General features: G+C 36.7%; 8 protein-coding genes across 8 annotated transcripts; 3 read left to right on the top strand and 5 right to left on the bottom strand. All coding sequences in view use genetic code 12, as the record gives it.

Annotated features, from left to right (window-relative positions):
• Positions 1-128: 128 nt before the first annotated feature.
• Positions 129-2,120, bottom strand: SEP7 (septin; the record flags this gene model as incomplete). Its single annotated transcript, XM_049323471.1, has 1 exon — positions 129-2,120. The coding sequence occupies one exon, from the start codon at positions 2,118-2,120 to the stop codon at positions 129-131; it is 1,992 nt and encodes a 663-aa protein (XP_049180677.1).
• A 1,419-nt stretch (positions 2,121-3,539) lies between these two features.
• On the top strand, positions 3,540-4,292 carry KGF56_002260 (NADHX epimerase; the record flags this gene model as incomplete). The annotated part of the gene is made up of 1 exon (XM_049323470.1): positions 3,540-4,292. One exon carries the CDS (start codon positions 3,540-3,542, stop codon positions 4,290-4,292), a length of 753 nt encoding a protein of 250 aa, XP_049180676.1.
• Positions 4,293-4,513: 221 nt separating this feature from the next.
• Positions 4,514-5,002, bottom strand: KGF56_002259 (uncharacterized protein; the record flags this gene model as incomplete). Its single annotated transcript, XM_049323469.1, has 1 exon — positions 4,514-5,002. One exon carries the CDS (start codon positions 5,000-5,002, stop codon positions 4,514-4,516), a length of 489 nt encoding a protein of 162 aa, XP_049180675.1.
• Positions 5,003-6,235: 1,233 nt separating this feature from the next.
• On the bottom strand, positions 6,236-7,228 carry ABP140 (Abp140p; the record flags this gene model as incomplete). Its single annotated transcript, XM_049323468.1, has 1 exon — positions 6,236-7,228. One exon carries the CDS (start codon positions 7,226-7,228, stop codon positions 6,236-6,238), a length of 993 nt encoding a protein of 330 aa, XP_049180674.1.
• Positions 7,229-7,802: 574 nt separating this feature from the next.
• On the bottom strand, positions 7,803-8,954 carry GAL7 (UDP-glucose:hexose-1-phosphate uridylyltransferase; the record flags this gene model as incomplete). Its single annotated transcript, XM_049323467.1, has 1 exon — positions 7,803-8,954. One exon carries the CDS (start codon positions 8,952-8,954, stop codon positions 7,803-7,805), a length of 1,152 nt encoding a protein of 383 aa, XP_049180673.1.
• A 592-nt stretch (positions 8,955-9,546) lies between these two features.
• On the top strand, positions 9,547-10,530 carry GAL102 (Gal102p; the record flags this gene model as incomplete). Its single annotated transcript, XM_049323466.1, has 1 exon — positions 9,547-10,530. One exon carries the CDS (start codon positions 9,547-9,549, stop codon positions 10,528-10,530), a length of 984 nt encoding a protein of 327 aa, XP_049180672.1.
• Positions 10,531-11,481: 951 nt separating this feature from the next.
• Positions 11,482-13,527, bottom strand: GAL10 (bifunctional UDP-glucose 4-epimerase/aldose 1-epimerase; the record flags this gene model as incomplete). The annotated part of the gene is made up of 1 exon (XM_049323465.1): positions 11,482-13,527. The coding sequence occupies one exon, from the start codon at positions 13,525-13,527 to the stop codon at positions 11,482-11,484; it is 2,046 nt and encodes a 681-aa protein (XP_049180671.1).
• A 1,073-nt stretch (positions 13,528-14,600) lies between these two features.
• On the top strand, positions 14,601-16,103 carry GAL1 (galactokinase; the record flags this gene model as incomplete). Its single annotated transcript, XM_049323464.1, has 1 exon — positions 14,601-16,103. One exon carries the CDS (start codon positions 14,601-14,603, stop codon positions 16,101-16,103), a length of 1,503 nt encoding a protein of 500 aa, XP_049180670.1.
• Positions 16,104-17,319: the final 1,216 nt, after the last annotated feature.

Below are 17,319 nucleotides of genomic sequence, written 5' to 3'. Positions count from 1 at the left end.
AATCAGGAAAAAAAAAAAAAAAGAACTACAATACAATTTTGTTAAAAAACACACTACTTTCCTGTAAAGTTTGGTCTTGAAAATCTGAAGTTATCCTCTTCTTCAAGTAGATTTCATAAAAAGAGTCTCTAACGTTGGAGTTTTTGTGGTGGTTGCTGTTGTTGTGGTGATGATGGTTGTGATGATTGCTGCTGTTGTTGCTCTAATGACAATAATGGAGGTTGTAAAGGCGGTTGCTGTTGTTGCTGTTGCTTCTCGTTAACTAAAGAGTGCAAATCAGTCAAGGTCTCGTCTTTTGCAATATATCCATTACCCTCTCTAGAGTGACGTTGCTTGTTATTAGCAGCAGCAACAGCAGCATCAGCGTCGTCGTCGTCATCGTCGTCGTCGTCGTGATTAACTACTTCAACATTGTCACTCTGTCTTGCAACAGAGATATTGTGACTATTCTTGTTCCGATTAGCTAGCTCCAACTGTCTCATCAATTCCTTTTCCTTTTGTTTTAAAAGTTGAGCCTTCTTTTCCAACAAAGCGGCCCTATTCGCCAATTCTTTGGCACTCGCCATTTCCATCTCTTCTAGTTTATGCTGCCTCTCTAAAATCCTTTCGTGCCTCAAAACATAAGGTACCGTTTCAGATATTTGACGCAATTGATTACGCTGAGGTCCAATCGACAATCTCTTGAACGCATTGTTATTAGGTGCTCTCTCCTCGACTGAAAAAGTTGAGGTGCTTGACGTATAGTTGGTGTAGTTCTTCAAATGGGGTATCGAGGAAATTGAAGTTTCATCGTCTAATAACATCGATGTCGATTTCTTAGCCGATGAACTTGTTGAGTTTATTGAATGATTGTCATTGTTGTGGCCATGTCCATGTCCGTTGCCGTGATTGTGATGAGCATCTCCCGCAGTGTTGGTTAATTGTGCTAGGTTCGATAATGATGGTATTGCCCCGGAATTAGAAACTCCTCCCTTGTCATCGGTTTCATGATGCTCAACCGTGTCGTGGAATTCGCTCTCCTCATAATCGTCTTCATTAAAAACATCGCCTCCGGTAACTTTGGTCAACCTTTCAGTCCTATAAGTTTCATACAAGAAATCGTGAGTTAAATCTTTCAAATCCTGTAGATGTGAGCCCAATAACACCGACTTCAAAATTGCAAAATCGCTAGCTCTAGTATCCTCAATATCCACAAATCCCCAAGGGTACATTCTCGCCTTAATTATCTTTGTTTGGCCAGTTTTATTATCCTTGATTTCAAAGCTCTCCTCAGATGTAACCACGGCAAAAGGTTGCAAATCAGACAAGAATTTGCATTCTTGAATCAAATCATGATCCTCCTCTTCGTCGTATTCGTTCAAAAAATTGTCAAATTGGAAAATTGGCACATTAAACTTTTCTATATCAATTCTGATTTGCTGTTTGAAAAATTGCAACTCTTTTGGAGTAAATGTATCGGCTTTGCCAATAACAGGTATAATGTTTACATATTTGGATAAGCGCTTCATACACTGTATATCAATTTCTCTTAATCCGTGTCCTGTTGGAGTAATAAAGTAAAGCATCACATGTACTCTTGTATCAACAAACCGCGGATTTCTCTTGATTCTTGTTTCCTCTGCTAAAACCAAATCAAATTGCTGCTTCAAGTAGTTTTCAATTTCAACAAAACATATTTCGTTATTTAAATTTTCTCCAAATCCAGGGGTATCAATGATATTGAGCAAAATTTTCAAATTGTCATCATCAATAATTTCAACCTTGGTTTCAGACAAGGCAATACCCGGCTCTTCGTTAATAGTAGACGGATTAAACTCGCTTCTTGTTAGCATTGAAGTATTTGGCAAAGCAACAGATTTGGCAGAAGTGAAACTTAATGTTTTTGTTTCCCCAACAGAACTCAATGCAGATTGACCAGTTTCATACCGATGATTCAATACCTTTTTATTTAATAAACTATTGATAAAAGTCGTCTTACCAGTACCCAGCTCACCTACAACCATAAATGTAAACTTGATACCCTTTTTGGCATCTTTCCTGTAGTTGATGATCGGTGAATGGTGACTAGTGTGGCCATTACCATTGTTGACAATTGGCGAGCCATAATTGTACAGATCCATCTTTGAAACAAAGACCCCAAGAATGATGTTTTATCTGTTTTTTCTGTTTTTCTGTCTTTTCTGTCTTTTCTGTCCCCCTTTTTTTCTAGAAGAAAAAAAAAACTGAAACCTGGTGATAATAATTACACTACTTCACTGGTAGTTGGGAGAAAAAAAAAAATGGACAAAGAGTTGGTGGACCTTGAAAAATATATTTTTGATAACTTCAAGACGTGTTATGGATGTGGAGCGGTTAGAGGTGGGTGTTCTCTAGAAGCACAAGTAACTTTTAGTTGTGGACAGAAACTTTGAATGGTGGCAACAACTATAGTGGCAGCACTTGTGGTACAGAGAAAAGTTTTAGAGTATACTTAGATCGTTGGTTTGGGTTACCTTAATATAGTCTCCAATCCCTTTACTTGCATGAAAATTGATTACGTTTTGATTTTTCCTTAAATTATAATTTTTTTTTTTTTATTTTTTCTTCGTTTTGTCACCGTTTCTGTTTTTTTGTTATTATTGAGAAAGTTGTTACTCTGTTCACTTGGAGTGAAACATAACACCTAAAGTAGCACTAAACTGTATGAGTAGGTTAAATAAGTAGAGGGTTAATAAGTATAAGTTAAAATGTTTTTGTCTGTGTAACCGAGTAGAGTAGCTATATGTGTCTATCTGTGTAGGTGTGTATGCATCTGTGTGTAGCTGCGTGGGATTATTTCTTATTTTGTTTTGTAAATTTAGGGTGCAAATTGTTGGTCTTAGACAACAAGACAACAAGTAAAAGTCTTTAAGTTATTGTTTTTTTTTTATTGCAATCACACCTAGTTATCTCATTCAGCAGAATTTGAGTCACGGCTAGTTATCTCTTTTGAGTCACGGCTAGCTATCTCTTTTGAGTCACGGCTAGCTATCTCTTTTGAGTCACGGCTAGCTATCTTCATTTAGCATCTAGCATTTAGCAGAATTTCAGTCACAGGCTAGTTATCTTCATTTAGCACAGTTTTTGTCGTGTTTTCGTTTACTCTCTAATTAAAATGTCCCAATCATACATATAAAAATAGCTCAGTCTCAAAAACGTCGTCACTTTTTTTCTTTTCTTTTTTGGGCTTTTAACTGTGCTACCATGTGTTATCGTGGCGCTACCGTGTGCTATTGCAACATCAACAAAAATGGCACTTCTTTTATTGAGACGCTACCGTGCTGCATCTCTTTCGTTTGGATGCTACCATGTGTTATTGCAAAAAAAAGAAAATCGGCACCTCTCCTGTTTTGTTCATTTGACTATCCGGGGTACCCTGTTGATTGTAAAGAACTTGTCTAGGTTTGGGTTTGGGTTTCGGATTAGGTTTAAGGTTTGGTAGACAAGGCTAGGTTTCGGATTAAGTTTAGGTTTGGTAGACAAGACTAGGTTTCGGATTTTTTTTTTAACCAATGGGTATTATGACAGCGGGTTTTAAAACATTATCGGCAAAGGCCGCTGCACAATTGGATCAAGAGCTAATGTCGACTGGTGCATTTTCAATTGATCAATTAATGGAAATCGCAGGATTATCGGTTGCGAAAGCAATATTTAAAGAGTACCCTCCACAAGCAACACATCAACCACCTTTACAAAAAGTTCTTGTTTTGGTTGGTCCTGGTAATAATGGTGGTGATGGCCTAGTGGCAGCACGCCATTTGAAGATATGGGGTGCTTATGATCCAGTTATTTATTATCCCAAAAAAACAGAAAGCAATAAATTATATACCAATTTGATCAAACAATTGAAAGATTTGGAAGCCAAGGAGATTTCAACATTGGACGAAATTAAACAATTGCTTAGCAAAAAGGGGGAAGTTGGGGTTATTTTGGACTCTATTTTCGGCTTTTCTTTTAAACCACCAATTAGAGGTGTTTTCAAGGATGTTATCTCATACATTTCCCAAAATCATCAAGAATTACCACCTGTTGTTTCTGTGGACATTCCATCGGGTTGGGATGTTGATGATGGTCCAACAGATATTGATATCAAAGCATCAACTCTTATCAGCTTGAGTGCTCCGAAACCATGCGCTGAAAGGTTTATCAACAGTGGACCAGATAAGGTTCATTATTTAGGCGGAAGATTCATTAATCCAACAATTGCCAAAAAGTTCAACATAGAGGATATTTTGGAAAAATATAAAGGGGATGAATTAGTTACCAAATTGTAAAGTAAAGAAGAAAGAAACCCGTGTATATATACAAAAATATGTATAGTGAAGCCCCCCCCCCCACACACACACACAGAGGGTGAGAGCAATTCTTTAACTTATAAGTTCATGAATATATGATGTTGTCAATTGAATTGACTATTTTTTTACGTTGTTGAACAATTCAAGATAAGTTTTTGATAACCTCTGATGTATTTGGTTTTCTTGTTGTGAACTTTTTTCTAGCAAATTGTCTCACCAAAGGAACTGCTACGAGAAGTGTAATTACAGTATCTATCATATTCCTCGCGGAAATTAATCCTGTTGGTTGGAAATGGTTTATTTCTTGGTGCCTCGGACTGTTTAGCAACGGATTTTTGGTACAGCATGGTTTCTTCTCTCAACACCATCTGTGGATTTTTCACAACCACCGGCATACAGCTACTTCTTCGATATGATGCATATGGTGCATTCCCATTTCTAGAGGCTTGAATTGATTGCGGTGGTGGGATAACTATCTCCTTTTGGTTCTTCTTTTTTCGATTAACAAACCTTTTGAATGTGCCCGTTGATTTATCATAAACAGGTAATTGTTGCGGAAGATCGTCCATAACATGTGAGCCAGGTACGAATGTATCTACTGCTTGAGATAATCCCTCCATACACAAAGCTGGTATCATTGGTGGTATATCAATTCTTGAAAGTACTTGTTTATTTCCAGATTTCTTCATTACAGCTTAGGAAAAGAGATAAAAAGAGAAAAACCAAACCCGTCTGTTTGTAAGGATGCTTCCATGATTATGGAATTACAGGGGTTCTTTTGTACTAAATAAAAACGTCTCTAGTTTAATCTAACTAAAAGCAAGAGCTGGATCTTTCTCTTTCTTTGTCATTCTGGCTCCTCTATGCATTGATTCATGTCGGCGTTTAATTCTGGTGATTCTTTTTTTTTTTTTTTTCCACTGACAAGTTTTTATTCATTATCGTAAATGTAGAACAAAGGAAGGCTGGCTTTACTTTGAAATAGTGAACAAAACATCAAGTTGCTTGGATATATACGCACGGGGCTAGTCTTGATTGTTTTCGTTGTTTCTGTTAGTTCATTGCTTCATGTTTCATGTGTGGGGATAACATTATAGAGATTAAGAAAAGCGTATGGAATGGTTCAATAAATCTAAAGATAGTTTTATCTCTAAATGGCCAGGATATAGAGTATTTAACAAAAGGTTATAGAAACTCCTATTTCCCACTAATTTACCCCAAACTAAAAGCGTATTTCCAATTGTATATCAGGGATGAGATCGTGAACCCGATATGGTTGGAATATGAAGGGAGTCCAATAAAATGGAATTTACCCATTGGTGTTTTATACGACTATTTACATCTACCGGCACGTTTGCAAAACAAACAAAATAGCAGCAGCAGCAGCAACAGCAGCGGTAGCGGTAGCGGCAGCCGCTATTGGAAATTGGATATGAAAATAGGTAGTCAGTACCCGTCAGATTATATAATCCCCTTTACTTACAAAAGTCAAGATGGTCTTTCTATCGACTACTCAAGATCGCTCGTTGAGATCCTCAAAAATCTGCTAAAACAGTCATCCTTTGTAATCAATGGTACAGCTAAACCGATCATGCAGTTGAGTGAGCAAAATTCGGAACAGTTGTGGAACCTGATTTTAACGAGAAACTTGTATGATTATACCCTATTAATCAAAAAAACAATCAAACTGATACATTGTCTTCCAGTGAAGATGTTTCTACCCGATGGTAATACAGTAGTACAAGTTCCCGTAGCCCCAAACCAAATTCTAGCTGACTTTCTCGAGCAACATATTGCCAATTTGCTAGACATCTCTCGGCCTTATATACAAGGAATCGATGCAACACCTCTTTTGCAAGTACAATTTGAAGAAATTTGGCACTTGTTCAAGCATTTAGATAATGTACTATATATCAACATAATCATGCTTTAAAAACACCTTGTAACCAGTTTCGGTACATTTTCAATTGCTTCTTTCTATTCACCAATAATCTTCTATCAGTACCAATCATCTCTTTTACAAACGGACCGTTTTCACAAAAAATCTGTTCCAATTCCTCTTCTGTGAAAAAATAAACTCTTGTTCCATCACCTCGTACATAGAAATTGTCCTCCAATAGTCTGCCCTTCTTAAAACGCACTTGTGCCAAATCGTATCGTCCATAATCTCGAAACAAAATTGTTCCACCAGGTTTCAATATCTGTGCAAGGTTCTCCACAGCCTGTTTCCATTGATTAGGGTGTAATGCTGAAAAGACAAAAACCATTATCACAATGTCTGCAGAATTCGGCTCCATGCCTTCTGGTAATAGTCCCTCTGGGTTAGCCAAGTCCCATACTGAACAATGAGCTATTCCCTGTTCATGTTGACTGGCAAATGTCTCATTCGATCGCACCAAATCTACTGCCACTTTGGAATAATCAGATCCAAATAATCTCAAGTTCTTGTTTCCATTTTGGTTTAAAATCGGATAAAAAGTGTTGCCTGCGCCACATCCAACTTCCAAAATTGTGGTTGGTTCTTGATAATCCTTTGCAGTGACTTTATACAACAATGGGAACTCAATCTGTAACCATTTTCGATCTTTAAAGAAATTATCTTTATTCTGCTTATAAAAAATATCCCAATATTTCGCGGGATTGGCATTGAATAATGATTTGTCGTAATCCTTAACTGGAGACTCGTATTGCTTTGCAATCATTTCTCGCGCTTGATTTATTTGTTCTTCTCCCCATTCTACATTATCCCAGGCATTATGATTAAATACATCTTCTTCATTTTCAAGATATCGCTGGCCAAACACAAATGGTGCATCCCTGCCTATCCTCGAGTCAAGAGGTGGTTTCGATTGTTTAATAATGGGATCCGCAGCAGTATCTACATCTGGAGTAGATTCTAAGTACTCACTATCCATAACTGGAGTTTAATATCCTAAACTTTTGATGGTGCTTTACAGTTGACTGAAAATAGTGAAAAAAAAAGAAAAAAAAAACTTAATCTTTGTGATGAGATCAATTACTGCAAAAAGAAAAGAAAGAAAAGAAAACACTATCCGACACTAGGGAGCGTAGCGAGCTAGTGGAGCACTGCTCCACTATTGAGTAGAGCGAGATAGTTTAATAACAAGCTAGTAAGTACTGCTCCACTATCGAGTAAAGCGAGATAGTTTAATAACAAGCTAGTAAGTACTGCTCCACTATCGAGTAAAGCGAGATAGTTTAATAACAAGCTAGTAAGTACTGCTCCACTATCGAGTAAAGCGAGATAGTTTAATAACAGGCTAGTAAGTACTGCTCGATAGTGTTATAACAGGCTAGTAAGTACTGCTCGATAGTGTTATAACAGGCTAGTAAGTACTGCTCGATAGTGTTATAACAGGCTAGTAAGTACTGCTCGATAGTGTTATAACAGGCTAGTCATTAATTTATTCTACTTATCACTTTATAAATATATTGAAAAGTCAAGGATAGTTCTGAATGAGAATAACTTTACTTTACCAACTGAGTATAGTGAACATCACCATTCAACTCCTGGAGCCTGGTAGCAGCTTGCTCACTGGTCAAATCTCTTTGTGCTTCTCCCAACATTTCAAAACCAACACAAAATTTCTTAATAGTAGCAGATCGAAGTAAAGGTGGGTAAAAATGCATATGAAACCAAGAACATTCTTCTTGTTCTCTTGAACACTGGAATGGAGCTTGATGTATACCCATCGAGTAAGGAAACGAAGTATTAAACAAATTGTCGTATTTGGTAGTTAATTTCTTTAATATCTTGGATAAATCCTCCTTTTGTTTATCGTTGAAATCACGTAATGATTTCAAGTGTACCTTGGAGATCAACAAAGTCTCAAAGGGCCATAATGCCCAATATGGCACTACGATAATAAAAGAATCATTTTCAACCACTATCCTCGATTTTTCTTCCATTTCCAACTTGACATAATCTCCTAACAAGTGGCTCTCATTTTCACGAAAATATTTCAGCATATTGACCAACTCGTCATTCACCTCCGTTGGAATCATATCTAAACACCAAGCCTGACCATGTGGATGCGGATTCGAACAGCCCATTGCAAACCCTTTATTTTCAAATATCTGCAAATACTTGTAAGGTCCTTTCTTTTCTTGTACCTCGAGCAATAAGTCATTATACAAATTTTGCCACGTTTGCACAACATTGTACAATTCTTCATTCCTCATAAGTGGGAGGGTGAGATTGTGTATTGGTGAAAAGCAAATAACAAAACATTTCCCTCTAACACCTTTTGTTTTCAACAATTTACCTTTTAAACTTGATTTATCATTGTCGTCAGTATAATCAGGCTGATCTAACTTGACAGCGGGATAGTCATTAAGAAAGATGTATGTTGACTGGTATTTCGGATTGACATCGCCTGTAGCTCTTATATTCCCTGGACACAAATAGCACTTGGGGTCATATTCAGGCAATTGCGTTTTCTTGATCTCTTCTTTTGCTCCTTGCCATGGTCTTTTGGCTCTATGGGGCGAGCACAACACGTATCTGTCTATTAATGGGTTATACCGTCTATGAGAATGATTGGTAAAGTCAAATTCCAGTGTCATCTTTAAATAAGTTGGTGTTGAAGTCACTGGGTTGAGTAAATGGTCAAGCGACATTGTGAGGTTCTATTTCTTAGTCTATTTATATTTTCAGTTTTTACAGAATCAGGATAGGAGGATAGGCAGCAAACGAGTGAGTGTGGGTTTTTCTTTGGTTTTTTTCCTCAAAATCTCTAGGGCTTCGGGGTGAACGATTGAGCTGGTTTATTTTTGAGAAATTGTATATGCTTTCATGAAAGTCAGCTTATGTGTGTGATGGGTAAAGATTATCGCAGGATAAGTAATTTTTTTTTATTTCTTCTTCTCATGCAGACACTTTTTTTTTCCGTAATTTCTTTTTAAGACAAAATGCATTCCGAAGAATTGGTGTCAAATTTTTCAATGTAACGTTACATTTTTTTCCTGGCGCTGATATAGGATCTGGTTTTTAATGTATAAGTGCACAACTCCATTTTGGTTTTAGTAAAACGGGGCTACTAATGATGAACACTAAACGAGACAGGATCTCCAAATGTCGCTTCATTTTTTTTATTTTTTTATCTTTAAACCAAATCAAAAACTTCAGTGTGATTAAGTTTAGAACTTGAGAAATTTGGTTTTCATCTAGACAGGCGGCAAGAAGCTAAGAAAGAGTCAAGAGCTATAAGTGATGTATTACGAAAAAAGGGTGTTAGTTGCTGGAGGAGCTGGCTTCATTGGCTCGAATTTTCTTGTTCAGTTTGTCAAACGGTATCCAAATTATCTGTTCATTTGCGTTGATTACTTCAATTATGCCAGTAATCGAAACATCATACGTGATTTATCAAGCATTGGTAATTTCGAGTTTTTGCAATTGGATCTTTCGGGTCCACTAGAAAAAATTGTGGGGTTGGTGAAATCTTATGCTATTACAGATATAATCAATTTTGCTGCTGAGTCGTCTGTGGATAGGTCGTTTCAAGATCCGTTATTCTTTACCAAGAACAATATAATAGCAACACAGAATTTACTTGAATGTCAGAGGCTTTTTCCCCTGCAAATTAAGTGGTTTCTTCATGTTTCCACCGATGAGGTTTACGGCGATGAATTGGAAAATTGTTCAGAAGTTGCTCTGTTGAGCCCTACAAATCCCTATGCAGCATCCAAAGCGGCGATTGACCTAATAATCAACGCATATAGGAAATCCTACAATCTGCGTGTAACTATAGTCCGTCTGAGCAATGTTTTTGGACCAAATCAAGATTGTAAAAAATTGATCCCTTTGATTATAAAATGTGGCATGGACGGAACTAATGTGCCTATTCATGGTGATGGTACTAATAAAAGGAGTTATTTGTACATTTCCGATTTTCTTGATGCAATTGATCTAATATGGCGTAAGCGTCGTGATGATGACACAGTAGATGGGATTTACAATATTAGTGGAGATCTTAACCAAATGATTGAAAATAGAGTCACTGTAGAGATTATCAATGAAGTATTCGGTTTCACGACAGGTATTGATTACGTTGAAGATAGAAACTATAACGATCAATTTTATTCTATTGATTCTACAAAAGTGCATCTGCTTGGCTGGGAGCAAAGAATTTCTTTGCGAGATGGGTTGGTGATGATGATGCCGATGATGATGAAAAAAATTGGACCAAAAAATTGAGTTATGATAACACTTCTTTGACTCTTCTGTCGAAAAGTGTGCATTTAATCGGCATATCAAGGGAATAAAATGGATTCTTCATCACGTAATCGGAGTAAGCAATATACAATAGCTTAAACAATTCGTCAATCTGTTTAACTTGTAAGTCGTTTAGATTCGGTGTAGTAATCAATATAAACTTCAATCCACTTACAGTTTGATAAATGTATAAATTGAAAAAATTTGTTTCTAAACTTTTTAGGCCCAGACGATTACTATTAGAGCTCAACTGTTTTCCTGTTGCCAATATGGAGGCGTTGTGTTGGGTGTTCAATTCTTCTGCACTTGGTTTTGTAGCAGTAGTGCTATTATTGCTGTTGATTGTTGATGTGAGTTTAGAGCCAATAGCATGAACTCCATGTAGTGTACCTGCTAGAATTAAATAGTCATTAGCCGTTAGTTTCGTAAGCCCGGTATGTATCTCGTTTTGGTATATTAGACTACCCGATTTGTTGAGAACTAGAATAGAATAGACCTTCATTTTTCAACAAAGATATGACCAGAAATTTGGTATCTGTTGTTCACTTGAGAGTTATCGATACAATCAATTCAAATGATATATACATATACATATATATATATTTTTTATTTTTCATTTGGTACTTGACGCCGCACTCAGATTTACAGTAATGAAGGGCAAAGAGTCATTAGCAACGTTACTTTTCTAGGTAATTTTGGAACATGACACTATCGAGCAGAGCGTGATGGTGCCGATAGTGTTGCTAGTGTTGCTAGTATGCTCTACTATCGAGCAGAGCATGACGGTATCAAGCAGAGTGAGATAGTGTCAGTATATACATTATTATTTTTCTACAATACTAAATCAAACTTTACTATCGAGCAGAACGAGATAGTGAAGCTAGTCAGTGCTGCTCCACTATCTCGCTTCGCTCGATAGTGTCGATAGTGTCGCTACTTCTTCTTTGTAAACTCGTATTTGTTTCTTGCTCCGTAAATTTGTCCCTTTTCCAAGATCACCTGTTTGTTGAACTCTTTCAAATTAATTGCATTTAAAACTCTTGAAGGTTCAATACAAAACCCACTTCTACTACCAAACTGGCTTGTATTTATTCCTTCACCTGTATAAAATTGGAAAGCAGGCTCTGTAGATGAGATAGTGAAAATGGTATTTGAATTCGGATGGGTGAACTCTATGAGTTCACGCAATTGGTTAGACCTAGTATCGAGAGATCTATCCTTTTCATCAACAACAAAACATGTATCAAAAGATACGCCTAAAGTGAGCTTCGCTGGCACATCTGTACTAATAATTTTACCAGTTGGAAGTTTAAGTTCATCAACCTCCATAATCTTGTTTGTACTTAGTTTGAACTCAGTGCCATCGATTGTACTTTGATGACAAGTGTTGAAATAACTATGGTTCGTCAAATTCACAGCTGTTGTGTCTCCTTTTACTAGTTTGCTCTCGTATTCAAATTCGAGAGACGATTTGCCCACTTTGTAACGTACAATAGTCTCCAATTCCCCTGGGAATCCATCATTGCCATCCTTGTCAACTGATTTGAAAAGTGCTTCAAATTCTCCATCTTTGAATTTTACAACAGGTCCGAAAAAGTTTTGTTTATCAAACCCGTTCAATCCCGAGTGCAAGGTGTTGTTGCCTTCATTTTTGGTGAGCTTGTAAGTCTTGTCATTCAAGTTGAGCTCTCCGTTTTTAATCCTGTTTGCATACCTGCCAATAGTGGTTCCAAAATATGGATTACTCTCGTCTTTGTAATCTTCAGCATTTTCAAACCCCAACACAAGCTTTTCACCTGCAAAATTGATATCCTGAATTAATGCTCCTCTATTGCATATACTTACTTTTAAATCTTCATTTTTAAATATATGTTTTCTATCATTATCGAAGCCAAAGCTTTCCCATTTGTAATTCTCAATGTTGAATCCAAAGGGATTCTCCACCGTCCATTTCCATAAATCTTTACAAGCATCTTGAATACTCAATTCTGCTCTCCACTTCAACTCCGTGTTTGCTCGATCTGGTTTCGCTGTTAGGTCCAAAACATCACCTTGTCTTCTGCAAACCACCTCATAAGGCAATTCTCTACCAACAGCTTTGCAAAATGCATAGTAAATATCAAATACGGTAGACCCCTTACCTGTACCTAAGTTCCACTCCCTGTATAATCCTTCTTTATTTAGCTTCTTCAAATAGTCCAATGCAGCAATATGACCCTTTGCCAAATCGACCACGTGTATATAATCTCTAATAGGAGTTCCATCATGAGAGTCGTAGTCATTACCAAAAACAGACAATTTTTCTCTCCTGCCAATTGCCACTTGAGCTAGATAAGGTAATAAATTGTTTGGAATTCCCAAAGGATCCTCACCCAACAATCCCGAAGGATGTGCACCTATGGGGTTGAAATATCTCAATATGGCAACTTTCCATAGAGGATCAGCTGCATGAATATCTTTCAAAATTTGTTCAATGACATATTTGGTTTTCCCATACGGATTAGTTGGATCCGTTGGACACGTTTCTGGTATTGGGATCATTTCAGTTGGACCGAATCTAGTGACATCTCCGTAAACAGTAGCACTTGAAGAAAATACAATTGTTTTGACATTGTTCTCCATACAAACATTTAGTAAAGTGATTGTACCGGTAACGTTATTTTCATAGTATTTAAGAGGGATCTTTGTTGATTCTCCAACTGCCTTCAAGGCCGCAAAGTGGATTACTCCGGAAATATTATAATCTTGGAATACTTGGTTTAGTTGGTTGAAATCTTTGATATCGACGTTGTAAAAGGGAACGTGTTGCTTAACAATGTATTCAATTCTTGCCACAGCATCATAAGATGAATTTGACAAGTTATCAGCAATGACTACTTTATATCCATTGTTGATAAGTTCAATTACGGTATGTGAGCCAATATAGCCTGCTCCACCTGTAACAAGGACATAACCGTCTTCTGTAGTAGTGTGTGCCATCTCGTTTTTTCTTTGACAAATCGTCGTCATCACGTTAAGGCTGTAAAAAAGTATACCTCACGATGGTGAAATTCTATTTATACCTTAAGCGAATACTATAAAGAATTTAGTGAAAAAGAAAAAAAGGAGCAAAACTTCATAGATTTAGATGTAACGTTGCAATGAAATAAAGTATGAGAAATTGACAGGGTTGACATATACGTTAACAAAATGTAAACATATCCAAATAGAAACAATCGTAACTGCACTGTGGGGGGGTGGAAATGGCGGTGGGGGGCATTTCATCTTGATTACACAAACGTAAATATGCAGACAGAAAACTAGAATTAAAAATTAATAATTAAAGAAAAAAAATGATCTCAAATGAGAAATGATACCAATGCTTTTTCCTCTGGAAGAAGGTCAATTTTTTATCAATTCAATAGGGGATAAATTTGATGGTTAAAAGAAAGGTGTTGGTTACACTAGGGAGTGTAGCGAGTTAGTGGAGCAGTATGCAATCAAGCACGGGCTCGATTGCATCCTTAACTAGTTAGTACACTTCAACCCCACTGATAATTCAAAAAAAAAAAAAAAAAGAGTCACTAGAGAAAAGTTTCAAAGCAATTAAGCAACATTTTGGTGTAAACTATCGTAAATACTGTTTATAATGATTAAAACGGCTATTTTCATCGTCACTGAAATAAACTGAAAATCTCCTTTTCTTTAAATATACATACTTCTGATGTAATCAATGTAACGTTACATTTTTGTTTGGTAATTTTTCCGTATAAAGGGCTAAATATTGGGGTACTAACACAAAATCTTGCAGTTCAACAACAAAAAAAAAAAAGACCGACAAGAAAACACCAACGCCAAAAAGAAAGGAAAAAAAAAAAAGGAGCTAACATTCAGCGTATGGTGACCACCCACCTCATGATGGATAATCTTACGATATTTCAGAAACTCTCTCATTAGTTTAGAAAAATAGCCTATTCATATCAAAGACTTTTTTTCCAGTTTTTAAGAGAAGGTTTCTCGTTATAGTTTTTGATTTTTTTTTTTTTTCTTTCCTCATCATTGTCAATTTAGAAATGTCTATTGTACCCCATTTGGAAAACTTATCATTCTATTCAAACGAAAAAGCTCAGAAGATTAGGTACACAAACCTAGCATCTCGATTCTATGAAGATTTTCCCTCCACTGAGATCGAGTTCTTTGCTCGTTCTCCTGGGAGAGTAAACATTATTGGTGATCATATTGATTACAACTTTTTCCCAGTCTTTCCTATGGCCATTGAAGTTGACGTTGTTGTTGCTGTTTCGACAAATGATTCCAATGAGATTGTCATTACCAATACAAAACTGGATGAGTTTCCGCGCGAAACTATTCAATTGCCATCAAGCGATAATGAGGTTACAATGAACCCCAATCATGGATGGGCCAATTATTTCAGGTGTGCATTGATTGTCGCGCATAAATTCCTTTTGGATACCCAGACAAAGATATCGCTAAAGGGAATGAAAATGTGCTTTGATGGTACTGTGCCAACGGGAGGTGGATTATCTTCATCTGCCGCGTTCTGTGTTGCGTCAACTTTAGCAATCTTGTATGCTAGTGGTATAACTCAATTGAGCAAATCAGACTTGACTAGAATCACTGTTGTTTCAGAACATTACATTGGGTTAAACAATGGTGGAATGGATCAATGTGCTTCTGTTAATGGTATGCCCGGTCATGCCATGGCGATCCACTTCAAACCTGAATTAAAAGCGTTGCCATGTAAATTTCCGGTTAAAAGCTTGACTTTTTTAATCACCAATAGTTTGCAAGTGTCCAACAAACATGACACTGCACCTATTCATTACAACTTGAGAGTTGTTGAAATGGCAATTGCCAGCGATATCTTAGCAAAGAAATTAGACGTTGACGCAGCTAAAGATTCCAATTTGGGCACCAGTTCATTAAGAAGCGTTATGGAAGCTTATTGTGGGAAATGGGATGGAGATGATATTGATGTTGGTATCAGTAATATTCAGCAAATGATTGATGCTGTTGAAGCTTTGCAAAGGGAAGGATATACTACTGATGAAGTATGTCGAGAATTGTCAATCACGCAAGAAGAGCTCAATTTGAGGTATTTTACCAAATTCCCAGTTAAGTTTGATAAGTTGAAATTGTATCAAAGAAGCAAACACGTTTATCATGAATCATTAAGAGTCTTGTTGTCGTTGAAATTATTGCAAGATCGGCCAACTTTGGAATCTCAATTTCTTATGCAGTTTGGTCAGTTGATGAATGACTCACAAGAGGACTTGGACAAGTTGAACGAATCTTCCAACGCCAAATTGAATGAGATTTGCAGCATTGCATTACAGAATGGGTCATTTGGCTCAAGAGTTACCGGTGCCGGTTGGGGTGGTTCAATTGTTCATTTAACCACCATCGATAAAGTACCTACATTAACTCAAGTACTAACCGATCTTTACTATAAACGAGAATTTCCCGCGATCAATGAGTTAGAGTTGAAAGAAGCAATAATTGATAGTCAGCCTGCAATGGGAAGCTGCATCGTTAGTACAAAAATTCTTCAATAAAGAAGAAGAAGAAGAAGAAGAAGAAGAAGAGAAGGAGTTCACTTGGGATTGGTCTCCTTGTCACGTGTCTGTATCACGTGCATACATTTGTAATCTTAGTCACACGTGTAGATATTAGTTGACAAAAAAATCACATGCAAAAGTATACTTTAGCCTTACTATATTAATCAATCTCCGAATAACGCGGCTATGTTGATGGTGTTATTGTAAAAATAGAATCCACTCACTACTGCTGTCGAAGCCAGTTCTAGAACCAACTTTGGAATAGAGTTGGTGAAATATTGCCGACGAGGGGAAGTGACAAAGAGACGACTTTGAGACGGTAAGGTTGAAGCAACTTTAGTAAGAGAAGATAGAGGGAGAAAGAAAGAGGGAGATAGAGAAAAATGGAGAGAGATGCTTATTTGTTTAGAAAAAAAGTTTTAGTAGAAGTAGCAATTATTCGGAGAATCATAATCACAATTTGGAATTGTCGCTTCTATGCAATTGACATCATAGACCTGTATTAGTTAAAGAGGGATCCCTCATCGTTTTCCAAGTTCATTACCCATGTGAAGTTAATATTAAGTTTTGCACCCATATCTAATGCCAGGAGAAATAGAGTTGATTACAAAAATGCGTAGAATGGTTTTGAGATGATAAGGTAGAACAACAACGAAATTTTTGTATTTTTTTTTTTTTTTTTTTGTTTTGACCAAGGTTGAGAAACAACTTTTGATGATTCCAAGGGGAAAGACGTTAGAGCCGGACTTAATGTAACAACAAAGCATGATTTCTTAATTGTTGAAACTACGTTCTTACTTCTCGACTGTCTCTTTATCCTAAAAGGCAATGACAATTAATAATGAATCGAAGATCAGAGGAAATTGGAGGAAAGAATTACCAAAAGCAGTCTCATTTCAAGTTAATATGTCAAGGTAATTTTTGTAAGCCTTATGAGTAATGCAATAAGTGCCAAAAGGCTGATGATTTCGGCAATGAGATTAATATTATTGGGTTATCTTTCCTACTATAGCATTAGTAAAGTCCTAGAAAAAGAATTTTTGGGAGTAACCACTTCTTACTTTTCTCTGAAGTCATTACTCATGACCCACTTCTCTTGTCTTGCTCTCGGCCTTGTGTTGTTCTTGCAAGGCATTCCTTGGTGCAAAGAAAAAAGCAAAAAAAAAAAAATATATAAATAAATCCATGATGGATTGGAATGGTGGGATGATTT

The sequence above is a fragment of the Candida oxycetoniae genome (assembly GCF_023343755.2).
Source record: "Candida oxycetoniae strain CBS 10844 chromosome Unknown scaffold47, whole genome shotgun sequence".
NCBI lineage: Eukaryota > Fungi > Ascomycota > Pichiomycetes > Serinales > Debaryomycetaceae > Lodderomyces > Lodderomyces oxycetoniae.
The sequence above is the reverse complement of the archived record's forward strand: the minus strand, read 5'-3'. Positions and strand labels throughout refer to the sequence as shown.